This window comes from Myodes glareolus, chromosome 18 (assembly GCF_982192425.1).
Source record: "Myodes glareolus chromosome 18, mMyoGla1.1, whole genome shotgun sequence".
In the NCBI taxonomy this organism is placed as follows: Eukaryota; Metazoa; Chordata; class Mammalia; order Rodentia; family Cricetidae; genus Myodes; species Myodes glareolus.
This window is the reverse complement of record NC_142043.1, coordinates 53,094,533-53,109,677: the sequence shown is the minus strand read 5'-3', so window position 1 is coordinate 53,109,677 and position 15,145 is coordinate 53,094,533. Positions and strand designations below refer to the sequence as shown.

General features: G+C 45.6%; 1 protein-coding gene across 1 annotated transcript; it reads left to right on the top strand.

Annotated features, from left to right (window-relative positions):
* Positions 1-9,764: 9,764 nt before the first annotated feature.
* On the top strand, positions 9,765-14,149 carry Ado (2-aminoethanethiol dioxygenase). Its single transcript, XM_048451575.3, has one exon. It carries the CDS (start codon positions 10,093-10,095, stop codon positions 10,861-10,863), a length of 771 nt encoding a protein of 256 aa, XP_048307532.1. The 5' UTR covers positions 9,765-10,092; the 3' UTR covers positions 10,864-14,149.
* The last annotated feature ends 996 nt before the right edge of the window (positions 14,150-15,145 follow it).

Sequence of the window (15,145 nt, the reverse complement as noted above, 5' to 3'; positions counted from 1 at the left end):
GAATTTGATGATAATAAAGTTGATTGTTAGTGTGAAGATATAAATTGTTCAGTAGTTAAAACTGTTAATGACAGCAAAGGAACACAAAAGAGGAAAAATAGGCTTTAGCAGCCCAAATTCATTGCTAATTGCCTGTGCATTCATCACGGGCTGGCCAGGGCTAATTATCTAATTAAACTGAAGGCTGCAGGCTTAGAGGCATCCAAGGCGCTCTGATGCTGGCTGTCAATTACCCCAGCACGTCCTCCTGAAATGTGTAGTTAACTCAAGGCATGTTTTGCTTCTCTCAGCAGCAATGCACGGCACTCTGATTGCATGATAATTTGTGCTTAGAAGGAAAAAAGAAGTTTTCTTTTGAAAAAATATGCTGTGGAAACTCAGAAGAACGACAAATGCTTTCAACAGGAACTCCTGTTCATTCTGCTCCATGATCTATATTCAGGAAAAGCCAATACAATCCACGGGAACTAAAAGAAATTATAACAGAGACACGAAAAAGAAACTAGATCATCACTGTGTGCATGCTGCCTAGTGTCCCCTGTGTGTCACTTTTAAAGATACATCTAGGGGCTGGAGAGATGGCTCAACAGTTAAGAGCATTGCCTGCTCTTCCAAAGGTCCTGAGTTCAATTCCCAGCAACCACATGGTGGCTCACAACCATCTGAAATGAGATCTGATGCCTTCTTCTGGCCTGAAGGCAGACACACAGACAGAATATTGTATACATAATAAATAAATAAATAAATAAATAAATATTTTAAAAAATACATCTAAAAGTGTCTTTTGTAACACCCCACAGCAGTTTATAGTATGTCAGTTAAACACATCACTTAATGTCACGTAATCACATTTTTTTTTTTAATCTGGAAGGAGAGTATAAAGCAGTCAGATGAGGTTCTTGCCCACAGTCTTGCAGCTGCTCCACTTCTAAACTGTACTTGGCTCTACGATAGAGCGGGGCCACTACTCACAAGGTTGTTTTTCCAAAAGAAGGCATGGAATATATTTCACTTGGAGCTTGGAGCAAACTCCCATGCAAAGTTATGGTGGATCATGAGCACACAGGGCCACTCCTCTGATTGGGTGGGACCACCCACTAACAGAGCTGTAGATGCCCTATTGGTTGGGCCCAAGCTAAGAAAAAAAAATGTGACTAAGTTCAATAAAAAGTACCTGAGTGTCCACCAAATTCCTGCCAGTTCTGGCCAAAAACGACACTGGGCAGGCAACATAACAGTCTCCCTCCCTCGGAGCCCCTCCCACTCTCGGGACTGCTTTCTCATTTTTTCTTAGTAAATCTACATTTACTCTGCTTATGTCTTTTCCAAATTTTATTTTGCTTGGAAATGAGTCAATGAATCTGGAAGCCACTGCTCAGGGTGGCTTTGATGACTAATGACTGACTGTCTGGTACCCCAGCTTTCGGAGTTAAACTCACCAAAAGGTGAAAATGGTGGCTTTTTCAAAATACCAACAAAGCCATCTCGAAAGTAATGCATGTAATAACATAACTGTTTATTGTAAGTTTTTCAAGCGCACTGAATGCACTTTAAGATTAATTACAATGGGTACAGATTACACACACACAGAGTGGGGGATGGAAGCAGACATCCTGCCTAAAATCCTGTCTAAAGAGGAACCAACCATGGATTTCCCATGTCAGAAAGCTTAGAGAACTAGGTTGCACCCTGCTATCTTCTTCCTAGGAAATCTGACCCTAAACACACAGTCCATGACCATACACTAAATACTTAGAAGCATCCTTGGAGGAAGGACGCCGCACAAGAAAGAATGGCATTATTCCCACCTTCACTCCTTCTGGTCAGGGCTCCGCTCACCTGCGAGCTCACGGAACTAACTCATTAGCCTGCCCCTTTCTGGTGCCAGCAATGAAGACACAGATCTTTCCCGACAGTGGGCAAAGCCAATTTCCCCTTTCACTGCCTCTCAAAGCTGAACATCAACTGTTTCACCACTTGTGTTTAAAATCCATTAATTAAAATAAATAGAAAGTTAAAATAAATCTTAGCTTCAGCCAGGAGGAAAAGGACAGATGGAAAAGCGGAGGAGGTGGAGATAGTTGTTATCTTCTTGGGGGGAAGAAAAACAAAAAGCATGGAGGGAGGGTGAGTACTTAAGAGAGGTAGATGTGTCTGCATTTAATTTACAGTTTGTGACTATTTTGGGTCTCAGAATAGTCACATTGCTTAAAGCACAAAAGGACATCCTCTCCGGTATTAAACTGAAAAGGGTGGGATTGAGCCAGGTGGTGGTGGTGCACGCCTTTAATCCCAGCACTCAGGAGGCAGAAGCAGGCAAACCTCTGTTAGTTCGAGGCCAGCCTGGTCTACAAGAGCTAGTTCCAGGACAGGCTCCAAAGCTACAGAGAAACCCTGTCTCAAAAAACAAAAAACAAACAAACAAAAAACCCAAAAAACAAAAAACAAAACAAGGGTGGGGATTGAAACCATAAATCCACTCTCAATGGGGCATAATTGGCTGTCTTAGTTATGGTTACTATTGCTGTGATGAAACACCAGGCCCAAAAGCAAGCAGGGAAGAAATGGGTTTATTCGGCTTATACTTCTACATTATCTAAGGAAGTCAGGACAGGAGCTCAAACAGGGCAGGAACCTGGAGGCAGGAACTGATGCAGAAGCCTCAGACAGGTGCTACTTACTGACTTGCTCCTCATGGCTTGTTTCTTTTAGAATCCAGGACCACCAGCCCAGGGATGGCCTCACTTACAATGGGCTGAACCCTCCCCGATCACTCACAAATTAAGAAAATGTCCTATGGCTTGTCTATAGTCCAATGTTATGGAGACATTTTCTCCACTGAGGTTCCCTCCTCTGATGACTGTAGCTTGTGTCAAGCTGACATGAAACTAGCCAGTACACTGACTTCGGCAGCATGTCAGGCTGTGTAGAGCAAAAGTTTCTCTTCTCCAACAACTCATGAGCCATCATCCCCTGCCCCACTTCTGCCTGCAAATTCACTTTTCATTCCTTTTTCCCATATCTCCCACTGCCTGAGAAAAGCTGGTGTGGAAAGGAAAGGAGTCAGCTTAGGTCCCTCCCTATCCTAACCCTGCATTCACAGGTCCAAAGTCCGGCTTCTTAAACTGGGGACTGTGACCCCAGAGAGTTGCATAAGTGAGTGTGAGAGGCAGGCATGGAAACATGTCAACAGTAAAGTTTTTGAACGCACAATGATCAAAACTGCTTCAAAACTAAATGCCTAATCAGGCCAAGGCGTTTTCGACAGTGCTTGCCCATGCTGCATTGGGTGATGGCATGGCAGTCTTGGTTCTGACCACCAATGAGCATTGCCTCAAACACCATGCTCAAAGCTGCCTCTACTGTGTGTTGCAGCTGCAGTTTTTAACGTACACAGAACAGTTTCTGCTCTGTAGGAAGACGATGGCTTCACTAGGGAAAACAGTCTTTTCATACTTCCAACCACTGTATCTCAGCATGTTTCAGATTAGTCTATCCTGAGATTATACTGCTAGATTTTAAAACTTGCTATTTGAGTTACTGACTTGTGCTTCATTTTAAAAAGATTTCAAAGTAAATTTGGGGTTAGAATTAAGATAGAATGCCCAGCGATCTCTGATGTGGCTGTTTTGTGCACAGTTACACAAGGTGGCATTCTCAGTACTCACAATTGTTTAACAAAAATCTCGACCAACTCTGAGAACTGAAGACCTATGTCCTTCAGTGATACTCCGTCAAGATTTAGTCCTTTATGCAAATGCAAATAAACACCCCCATCTCATTAGCATACAAATTCTCTTTCCACTTTAATGAATGTTAAAAAAAAATCACATGGATTCCAAAGGTTTGTTTTTGTTTTTATTTTGTGAACATTTTAAGATCAGATCTCACTTTGTAGTCAGGCTAGCTCCACCCGCTTGGTGATCTTCTTGCCTCAGCCTCCCAAGTAATGGACTTACAGAAATGAGCTACCACACCTGACTCAAGAATTGTTTCAAAATAAATGTCTTTATAAAGGATTATCAGTAAATACTTGGCTCTTATACATCTTTAAGACATAAAGTTTATGTTCCTTTATAACCAGGAGTGGTGTAAAAATTTCTGTCAAAAAGGGGTCACAGATAGGAAAAAGCAAGAAGTCCTGGTCTACAGAAGTTGCCAGAAAATGGTGGCTACACTTTATGTGATACCATGGATAACTGCAGTGTGTTAGTGTAAGGACCACCTAATGTCTAACCCAAAACTAAATATCTCTAAGCTTAGCATATGTAAGTGAACAGCTTCGACACCAGAGCAGTGAGACCAAGCAAGAGGAAAGGGTTCCTGACCAAGATATCAGTGGAGATGGCCTGAGTTAAGAGGGTGTCATTTAGCCAGGCAATGGTGGCACACACCTTTAATCCCAGCACTCGGGAGGCAGAGGCAGGTGGATCTCTGTGAGTTCGAGTCCAGGCTAGTGTATTAGAGCTAGTTCCAGGACAGGCTCCAAATCTACAGAGAAACCCTCTCGTGAAAAACCATTAAAAACGGGGGGGGGGGGGGTCATTTAAGTGACCTGAAGCAAATGTGAGCATCATCCCCCACAACATGCCCCCGGGAAAAGGGGCTGGCACATCTAGTGAAGTGAGGTGACACCCAGACACTCACAGGTCATGCAACCAGTTCCTCTGATTTGGCAATTATTTATTATTCTTACAACTTGGTGTTCATTCATAATATAGGATGAGAAAAGTAACATCTTTTAAAATCTAAAAAGGAAGCCACAATGCAAACCCCAAATATTTAAATGTAACTAAATATAAGCAGTCTAACTTTATACGTATGTCAGTTTACTTACCAACTTCCAACAGTCCAGAGTACTAACACTGTGCCGCTCTTCCGCGAGGGTCAGTGTGACCGAGAGACGGGAAAAACGGATTGTAGGGAAAGGTCCATGTAAAAGTTGGGAGTTATCTTGTGACTAAAGGAAAATTAGTATTCGTGAGCTGAAGGGGACAAGAAGTGTGAAAAACAAAAAGACAGCCTACTCCCAAAGAAGAAAGGAGCCCTCGTAGGGATAGGGAGCTAATCAGACACGGCTGAGGCTCTTCCAGCGGCTTCCCGTGAATGAAGCAACTTGAAGAGAAAAGCATTTGTTTTATTCCTGCTTCTCCACTTCCTAAACTTAATAGCTGTGGACAGAAGGTGGGATGTGAGCTTTCTCAGTCTTACCTGAGCTGTCAGCTTGTCAAAGGGAGAATGTGGAGATTTTGAACACTTTGGAACAATCTGCTAACGCAACAGCTCACCAGACAGCCCTGCTAGCTATGCCTTCGAAGCAGAATCTGTCTTCACGCCATCTCTCGTCTCCCTGAATCACTGCGTCCAGCTGGGGTTCTCTACACTTGACCCACCAGCAATCTCTCCCATTTGAAAAAACTAAGCAAATGAAGCTGGTCAAGTCCCCTATCCAGGCCATGGCTCTCAAAGGTTTCCTGCCATACTTATAACACAATCCAAACCCCATCCATAGCTATAGAGCACCCATAAGCTAGTTCTTGCCCTTCTCTCCAACTTCATCAACACCCAAGATCCCCTACTCTCAGTGTCCCTGAAGCCTTTCTCTTCCCTTCCTATGTGGTAGGACTTGAGTCCTTTCTGCCTCGGTCGGTCATAGGGTGCCAGCCCAGGGCTATGTCTTAACACAGGTCCTACAGCTCCTGAGTGGCATTAATAGCTTTTAGCAACCTCTCTGTGGACTCGCAGGACTAGAGACACTTGCTGTTGTATTACATGACTTTCTCAAGCACCACGGACACAGCATGAGATGAGAGGTTCTTGTGTGCACACTGTCAGGTGGTGCGGGAGAATTGACTGTATTCTGTCAATCATGTTTTAAATAAAAGCTGATCAGCCAGGCAGGAAGTATAGGTGGGTCAACCAGACAGGAAGTAGAGGTGGGGGGAAAGAACAGGAGTCTTCTGGGAAGCAGGACGCTCCCTCCGCACTCCTGCCCAGACCATCGAGAAGCAAGATGTAGCCTGCCCTGCTGGAAAAGGTACTGAGCCATGTGGCTACCATAGATAAGAACAATGGGTTAATATAAGCTACAAGAGCTAATAAATAGCCTGAGCTAATGGGCCAGTCAGTTTATAATCTTATGGAGTTCTCTGTGTGATTTTCTTTGGGGGCTTGCCGGTTGTGGGGTATCGGGTGGGACAGAAACCCCAACAAGCTGTCCCTCACGTTACAGTCAGGGACGCTGGGAGAGTGACAACACACTGTTTTCTTGCACACAGAACCGTCCTAAGTTAGAAAGCACCTTTTTTTTATCTGAGTCATAGACACCATTTTATTTTTTTAAACAAATTTAATTGAATGAGTGCTTTGCTTGCATGTATGCTGTGTGATACATGCATGCCGTGAAGGCCAGAGGAGACCATCACATCCCCTGGGACTAGTTACAGATGTTTGTGAACCATCATGTGGGTGCTGGGAATTGAACCCAGGTCCTCTGCAGGAGCAGTCAGTGAGCTTAACTGCTGAGACTCTTAACTGCCATGCTCTGATATTTTTCTGTAACTATTTTTTTTTTTTTGATACTTGGGACAAACCCGATTCTTACCCTTGATCACTCCTGATAACTGAAGTAAAGTACCCCGCATGAACACCATCCCATCCCATCCCATCCCATCATCCTCTTCAATTGTCTCATGTGTTTACATCAGTAAGAAATTTCACATTCATGTCTTTGTACTCTGGAGCAAACTGCCTTGTCTACTACCTGCTGCTATACCAGTGACAGGCTGAAGAATTTATAAGTGGAGTCATTGCTTATGGTTTGGAGGCTGGAAAGTCTATGGTAACAGCTGACAAGGCCCTTCCTGCTACATCCTCACACGACAGAAGGTAGGTATCACATGGTGAGAGAGGGGACCACGCAAACTCAGCTGTCATCCTCTCATAAAGACACCAATGTTGTCTCATCACTTACTCTACCTACCTCCCAAAGGACCCATCTCCATCTATCATGGATGTGTAGATTTGGATATTATTGTGTGGTCAATATACGTTCCTTGTGGGAGACATGCCTGCTAGTAAATTCCTTGGGAAGTAAAACCTTGTCCCTTCCTATTCCTTGCTGAACCTCTAATGCCTAGAGCAATATTTTGTACCCACTAGACACTATTTACTGACAATATATCTTAAATGTCTCAAACTTCTCCAAACATATTTCTGCCATGCATTTTCCTGGACTTTGCTATCATTTCTTTTGGTAATCACTCTGCTTACAGCAAGATGGAGAAATGAGAAATAAAGAATATTTAAAAGGTTATTATTACAGAATCCCACCCGGTCTATGTTACTGGCAGTGGGACTGGAAGCCAAGCAAGGCACTTCTCAAAACCCCTCAGGCCCAGTATCCTCCATTAGTGCAGCTCTAAATAACAGCATAAGAATTATGAGGTCGCCTGCCTCATAATTCTGTGGTACCTGTAAAGTACCACATGTCCTGCAGATCCTCACTGGATCTCCAAAACGTCAATACACAGAAGATTCTGATACAGATTTTAATGTCATGTGGGAACTGCATGTTGGACAAACACCCCTAGGGTTTCCTAGGCGAATAATCTAGAAACCGTGAACTCTTCAGCTAAAGAATGAACGGCAATGGCCTGAGCGGAGGTATCACCAGTTCAAACCAACAAAAGAACCTTTCAAAGCTCTGCTCTGAAACTGATAAAGACAAGCCACAATCCATGTCAGTACTCACTGGATGTTTCAGCCTATTGGTCTTTAAAGGGAAACTTTAACCATTGATAATCTTAATAGTACCTATTGTCCTGTGGTTGTTACTTGTTCCCAAAGCTGTCGATGGTGATTTACATGTGTATCCTACCTTGCCAATTTGCAGATTAAATCTTAGTTTCATTTGCATAAATGCAGACAATTATGACGAAGGGACACATGTAAATCAAACACATCTGCATGCTGTTCAAGGCTGTGTTCTGTGGAGTCTAAACCTCTCCCTAATTACTCTTTAATATGTGTAAAACCAGCCAGTAGAAATCCGTGTTTGTAAACAAGCAGAGAGGACTTTCTTTTAAACACTCCTTACTTTACAAACAAGCAGCCTGGGATTTCCTCGCACAGTGAACCTCGATGGTGCACTTAAGAATGGCACACCACCGGCCTCTAAAGGTCAAGCAGTAAGATCCTCTTAGACAGAAAACAGGTGATCGCATTCACAGCCACCTCCTGTTACAAGTTGGCTCATTATTTACAGACCTCCCAGTGACCCCCAAATGGTGCCGAATCTAGAGCTATTTCAGAGAGCATTCCCCCAACCAGCATTCTATCCTTCACTCCAGTGCTCCTGAATCAGAAGCCCTGAAGTGCAACTTCTAGAATCACCTTTTAAACTAATCGGGGGCTTTCGATGAAGAAAGGAAAAAAAATGTGGTTCAGAAGTCTGGCTACACCCGAACCAGCATTCTGTGAATGAACAAACTGAGGACACGAAAAGGTAGGATGTGTCGAAAGACGCGCAGCTGGTAAGCAACAGAATACACGGGCTTGCGTTCCCCTGGTTCCATTTACACCAATTCAAACTGTGCTTAGTTCAGCTGCACTTACAGCACTTTTGCATGTGCAGCCCCAGCATATTGCCCCGTGTACAGGAGGAGAATAACGTTAGTGCGTTCTTCGTCAGAGTTTCTCTGAGGGTCAACTAGGATAACATTCACTATTTAATGTACTTAACAAGGTACCTGCTATATTGTACTTATTGGCTAGGTTACATGACTCACTTTGAAAAACAAATGCCTGTTTAACTGGAGAGGATTTTTCTAAGCCACTGCAGTTACAAAATGTACAAGGCACCCGTGTTTAGCTTTGAAAATCTAAGAAGACCCCCCCAAACTCGGGATAAAGGTTTTAATTCGTGGTATCTAGTGTTTCCCTTTTTCCAGCCACCACCTACGTCTGTCAAAAGTCCAGAGACTATAATTCATCACTCAGCGGTGAAGTAACTTCAAAAGCTGGCCCGATGGTTGCATGGCACCAGAGACTTCATCTCTTGATGACAGTGATCAATCTACAGACAAAAAAAAAAAAAAAAAATCCTTTCCTCCTCAACTGGTGCTTCTCGGGCGCTCCCGAGATAGATAACCACTGGTCTAGGGAACCCTGGCCTTAGCAAACGGCTTCTGGAAGTCTCCCCGCCATCAGGGAGTCAAGAAGCAGCGTCATCAGGCCCCAGGGCAAACAGCAGCTGGGCCCAGCTGTGCAGGGAGACCGCTTGACCTCCTAAGAATCCGAAAAGTACAGAAGCGCCATCCCCGAACCTCCGCGGCGGATACAGCGCGGTCAACGAGCAGCTGAGGTTGACCCCGCAGCCTCGTTCCCAGGGGGCAAGGGTCAAAGGTGACCCTGAATGACCCTGTAGGCCCTAGCGGCACCAGAAGGTTAAAAACCCTCTAGCTCAGTTTCTCCCAGCGGCGAAACGCCTCCACCGCGAAGCCCGGACAGCTGCCGGAAGTGCGTCACCCCGCCCGCGGGCATCCCGGGAGTTGTAGTTAGAGGGCTGTATCTCTCGCAGAATCGTTAAATTCTTGCAAACAAGAAAACACCCTACGGCTCTGGAGAGCGAGTGGCCAGCTTTCCGCCAAGTCTTAAGAGTCCTAGTTTCCCGGCTCGGCAGAGTGAGTTCGCGCGGCGCGCAGGCGCAGCCGCGGACTACAAATCCCAGCGTGCCCAGCGGCGCGCCCGCCGCCGCCCGGCTGTCGTCGTTGGTGCGGGCCGCGTGAATGGAGCTCCGCGCATGAGGCAGCGCCTGGCACGGCTCGCGCGGCGTCTACCTGTGCCCGGAACGTGAGTGCCGACCGCGGCCGTGCGCGTGCGCACTCGCTTTCGCGGGCGGGCAAGCGCCCGGCCGTTGGCGCGCTAGCGGGGCGACGGTGCAAGGCGGCCCCGCGCGCCCCCCCGGCCGGTGGTTGCGGGGTCTCCCCGCCTGGCGCGGGGCTGCGGGCAGCCGTGGCGGCCGCCGGGGACCGCAAGGGGCGGCGCAGAGGCGGAACGGGCCGGCCGCGAGCCGCGCAGGAAGCGCCAAGCATGCCCCGTGACAACATGGCCTCCCTGATCCAGCGCATCGCTCGCCAGGCGTGCCTCACCTTCCGCGGCGGCGCCGGGGGCTCCGAAGCTCCGGCGCCGGGCTTCCCCGAGAACATGAACCAGCTGAAGACACTGCTGACGCAGGTGCGCGCCGAGGACCTCAACATCGCGCCGCGGAAGGCGCTGCCGCAGCCGCTGCCGCGCAACCTCCCGCCGGTCACCTACATGCACATCTACGAGACCGACGGCTTCAGCCTGGGCGTCTTCCTGCTCAAGAGCGGCACGTGCATCCCGCTGCACGACCACCCGGGCATGCACGGCATGCTCAAGGTGCTCTACGGCAAGGTACGCATCAGCTGCATGGACAAGGTGGACACGGGTTCGGGGCCACGGGCGCCACCGCCTGAGCAGCAGTTCGAGCCACCGCTGCAGCCCCGGGAGCGGGAGGCCGTGCGGCCGGGCGTGCTGCGCTCCCGAGCCGAGTACACCGAGGCCAGCGGGCCCTGCATGCTCACGCCACACCGGGACAACCTGCACCAGATTGATGCGGTGGACGGGCCAGCCGCCTTCCTGGACATCCTGGCCCCACCCTACGACCCGGACGACGGCCGGGACTGCCACTATTACCGTGTACTGGAGCCCATCAGACCCAAGGAGGCCTCCAGCTCTGCCTGCGACCTTCCCCGAGAAGTGTGGCTTCTGGAGACCCCACAGGCCGATGACTTCTGGTGCGAGGGAGAACCTTACCCAGGCCCCAAGGTTCTGCCTTGAAGCACCCGCTACCTGGGACGGTGGGCCAAAGTTGTGCCCTGCCTGGCTCGAGAAAGGCCTGGCTGCCCGCGACCTACCATAAGGGCTCCTCTCTCTGTCCCCTCTCCTGAGCGATGGATCTACTGGACTAACCAGCGCCTCATCTTGGACAACCTTGGGGAGTACGGCCCACTGGAGTACAGCCACCGGGCACGGTTATGGGGGCGGGTGGACGGGAGGCTAGGTCGCTTCCTGGTACTGTTGCTGCCACCAAGGCTTTGATTTAAGGGAGTGGGGCAGGGGACCCTAAAGCGCTTCCATCCTAAAGCCATAATGAAAATATTCTTGTTTCTCATGCTCTACAAAATACACTAAATATTTTGAACCCCTGCTCCCTTCGGTGACTAAGATTTGTTTTCTCTTCTTCCCAAAGGACCTTTTGCTCCTTAATAATTTATTGCTGATCGTGCATGACCTTGAATTGTTAAAGCCGTTAGTTGGGCTTTAACAAAACAAAAACAAGCAAAAATACAAAACCGAGTTTCTAAAGTGAGTAGATCTGAAAAGACATCTTCCCAGCACTGCGGTTCACTCTCTTGGAAGACAAAGTTCTGTCCTCCCCGGCCTACTAGCCACATTTGGTGTTCTCAGGTACCTTTTAGTAAGATTCACATGTGTGAATTCCCTGAGGTCACCTTCCCCTTGAGTCTCCAGAACTGTCATTAAAACAGTTCTGTTGGTGGGGATTCACTTTTAAAGCAAAGACTATATTATCCTCAAGTGACTTTTTTCTTAATGTTCTTCAAAGACGATACAGTAGAGTCAGGAGCTGAATTGCTTCCAAATAACTGAATGTAAAACCCATCGCCACCTGTTGAAATCCATACAATTTACTTCCAGCATCTTCCTGTAAAAGTGGAGGCAGATACTCTGACCATTTTTTGTATTCTCCCAGGAACCCTGCAGAGGACTGTAGTTGCAGCTGTGTTGCTGCTGGTCATATCCTAGCCCTCCCTTAAACAAGAGCCACTGTTGGCTACTGATGTCCCTTCCTGTAGGAAGAGGTAGAAGGCCTGCAATACCCTGGGAGTGGCTCTGGATGTAGGCTGCCTGCCAAGCAGGCAAGAAGCCCTCACCTCAGTCCTCAGCAGTACATAAACCAAGTGTGGCACACACCTGTAACTCCAGCGATTAGGAAGTGGAGGCAGGAGGATCAGAAGTTAAAGGTCAGACTTGGCTACATAGTGAATTTGAGAGGATCCTTGAGTACCTGAGACACTAACATAAGTGTGTATATGTATGTTTGTGTGTGTGTGTGTATAGATATATATACAGAGCTGTGTAATGGATACATGGGGTAGATAATGGAGAATTTAGCCATTTTAGAGCACCGAGAGTGGTGATTAGACCTGTGTGCACCAACTCTCGGAGCACACACTAGCAGCTGCCTGCAGCATTAACACCCCCTGGGTACCTTTCTTTACCTTGTTTACTAAATGTGTTGGCACCCTAACATTTGACCGTGGAGCACTGGTTTTCCCTTCTTACTATTTATAGGGTTCCTTTTTATCACAGGCCTTTTCATAAAGACAAACTATAGAAATTAAACGTGTCCAGCTGTCTTCTAAGCCCTCTTGATTGCTCAGGCAACAGAATTTTAATATCTGCAATAGATGGAGACTTAACTATCAAGGGTAGCTAGTGTTCGTCGACCTGGTAGGGAAACTGCTTTTGACTCCATGTATCTAGGTTACACAGACCCAGGCTTACAGGGTGCTTGTTCCCAGTCATTAAAGTGGTCCGAAAAAGCAAATTATTGATGGTGTGACTTGTGGGTTTTTTTGTTTTGTTTTAATAAAAATGAAAACAACAGATCAGAGAAAACCTGTTGGAACTCTGACACAGATCCTGCACCAAGCACTTCCACCTTCCACCAGGGCTCCTGGAGTTCAAGTTGCTTCCCATCGTGATACTTAAAATGACTTTGGATCCCTGTGAAGCAGCTCTTTGAGCCATTCATTTGAAAATCTAGATAGCAAGTGATGGTTTTAAACTTGACAACATTGTTTTTCGTAGACCAGCAGTGAGTGTAGTTTTCAGCCACATACAGTTTTTGAATTGTAGCAAAAGTTGATTCTTTTACAAAAATCATTGAGAGTCATGTGTTTGTTACAGCATACTTGGAGGTACTTTAAACTAGCATGTAGAAACCTAGCCTGGAACTAGGCTAATAATAAAAATTATTATGAAGGCCTTTATTGCAAAAATGGAAGGGGGTGTTCAAGGTTTATTATAAGCAATTTGGAAAGAAAAAAACCTAAGGTGCTTTTCAAAAGAATAACTGAGATGGTTCTGGGCTAACACAGCAATACTCTGTTTCCTATGCGTTCAGTAAGAACAGTGGCACTGTCGTTTCCCTAATACATTGAGGAAACTTACGGTGAAAACAGTGTAACGTGTTTTCATGAGCCACCATGGAAAGAATCTGCTCATTACTAAGACAACATGTGCACTTCTATGCATAAACTATTAGCTGTGACTGCTGCCATTGTGTTTTCATACAGGTCTAACGATAGAATGTGGTCTAGACACGGGGACAAAAGTTACCTTCTTCCCTCTGGGAACACCAATGAGCACAATGGTGTTAGTCAATTAACTTTTCTGATGAATAATAAATGCAATAACTGCAGCTCATGGATGAGAAACTGTCTGTCTGTCTAAATACTCAAACTTTTAAATACCGTAGTTGTATCAGTGATCAGTTATATTGATGTAAGATTGTTTGTACCTTCCTACTCTTGAGAACTGATGGGTTTAATACCAAATGCTGCTGATTAAATGAAAAAGCCTGCCTTTTAAGTAATGTGTTTTATCAGTAAGAGTGAACTCTCTGACTTTTTAACATGACTAGAGTCTCACTATCAACATGTACATCTTTTATTCCCCCTTTGCCTCGTCTTGTAGGTTCCTCGATTTTGGTATCTGGGGAGGACTTGTCCACTCCAACTGCAGATAAGTCCTGTTTTAACTCTCCCACCCAGCAGAGAAGCAATGCATTCCCACTTCAGACCTCTGCTGTTGTTCAGCTATCCTGACAGCATTTACTCCTAGACCTGCAGTCCTGAATTCAGAGCTTAGGGTCACACAGAATCCAGATGTTCCAAATGCGCATTGGTCTGTTGCACTGAGGTTTCTGCTGTCAAAGAAAGAAAATTTGTTAATGATACCCAAGTTTTAAATGCAGGGGTGTTTACGTTTCTGAGTAAAATTTGTGTACTTATGGGAAATAAAGGCATGTTAAAAATTATATGGAAATAATGTTGGTTATTACAAAGTGGAAAAGGGAAACATTACCTGCAATAACTATATTTTAATTATTGTTAAAAACTCACAGTTTATTTCATAACGTATCGTGCCAAAAGCCAGTTACCTACAGATTTCCAAAGACCAAGAAGTGGTATAAACTTAAATTACTTTATTTTCCTGAGAGAGGTCTGTGGAACACGGTGACTGAAAACACATCTGAGAATACTTAATGTCTTAATTACACTATTTTACTGTAACACAGGCCATTCTTGTATTTAACCTAAAGAAAATAACAAGAAAACAAAGTTAACTTTTATCCTAAATGAAAAAATATCTTTAAGTATTTTCATCTCTTGGTCTTGTCTTTCCTTACGAATTTGATGGTGGTTTGAACTGGCAGCGTTTCAGGCATCGGCACCTACCCGCGTCCACATACACATTGAAGTTTTACAACAGTTGAGAAACGTTTATAAAATAATTTACCTTGATCACATTAGCAGAATATGGAAATTAACCTGGCTTGAGAACATTAGACTTAATCAACAGTTCATACAAATCAAACCCTCACAGAGGCATGACTCTTTAAGTAATCTCTCTCCACAAAACAAGCTGAAACATTTATAGTATTATCCCTTAAAGTACAGGGGGAAGAGATTAAAGGAACCAAATTTGCCTTTCTGTGCTGATTTCATGGGCAAACTTTTTAAAACACATTGAAAATTGAGCTGAAAACTTTTAAGCTAAGAACCCTGGTTAAAGATGTTGACTGACCTGCTGTGTGATACTCTGGGGGCCAAAGCCACAAGGCTGGCCCTGAGCAAACAGGTGTGCTAATTTCTTAGGGCTTGTTGGTGAGGTTTGCCACCACACCAATGCGAAACTGATCACATAATCCATGGGTGTAGCATGGAAAGTTCTTGTTTTCTTTAAATGGCATTCACCCTTGCTTTTAAAAACATGACTTAAGTGGTCTTGATTGGAGATGCTGTAAAATTAA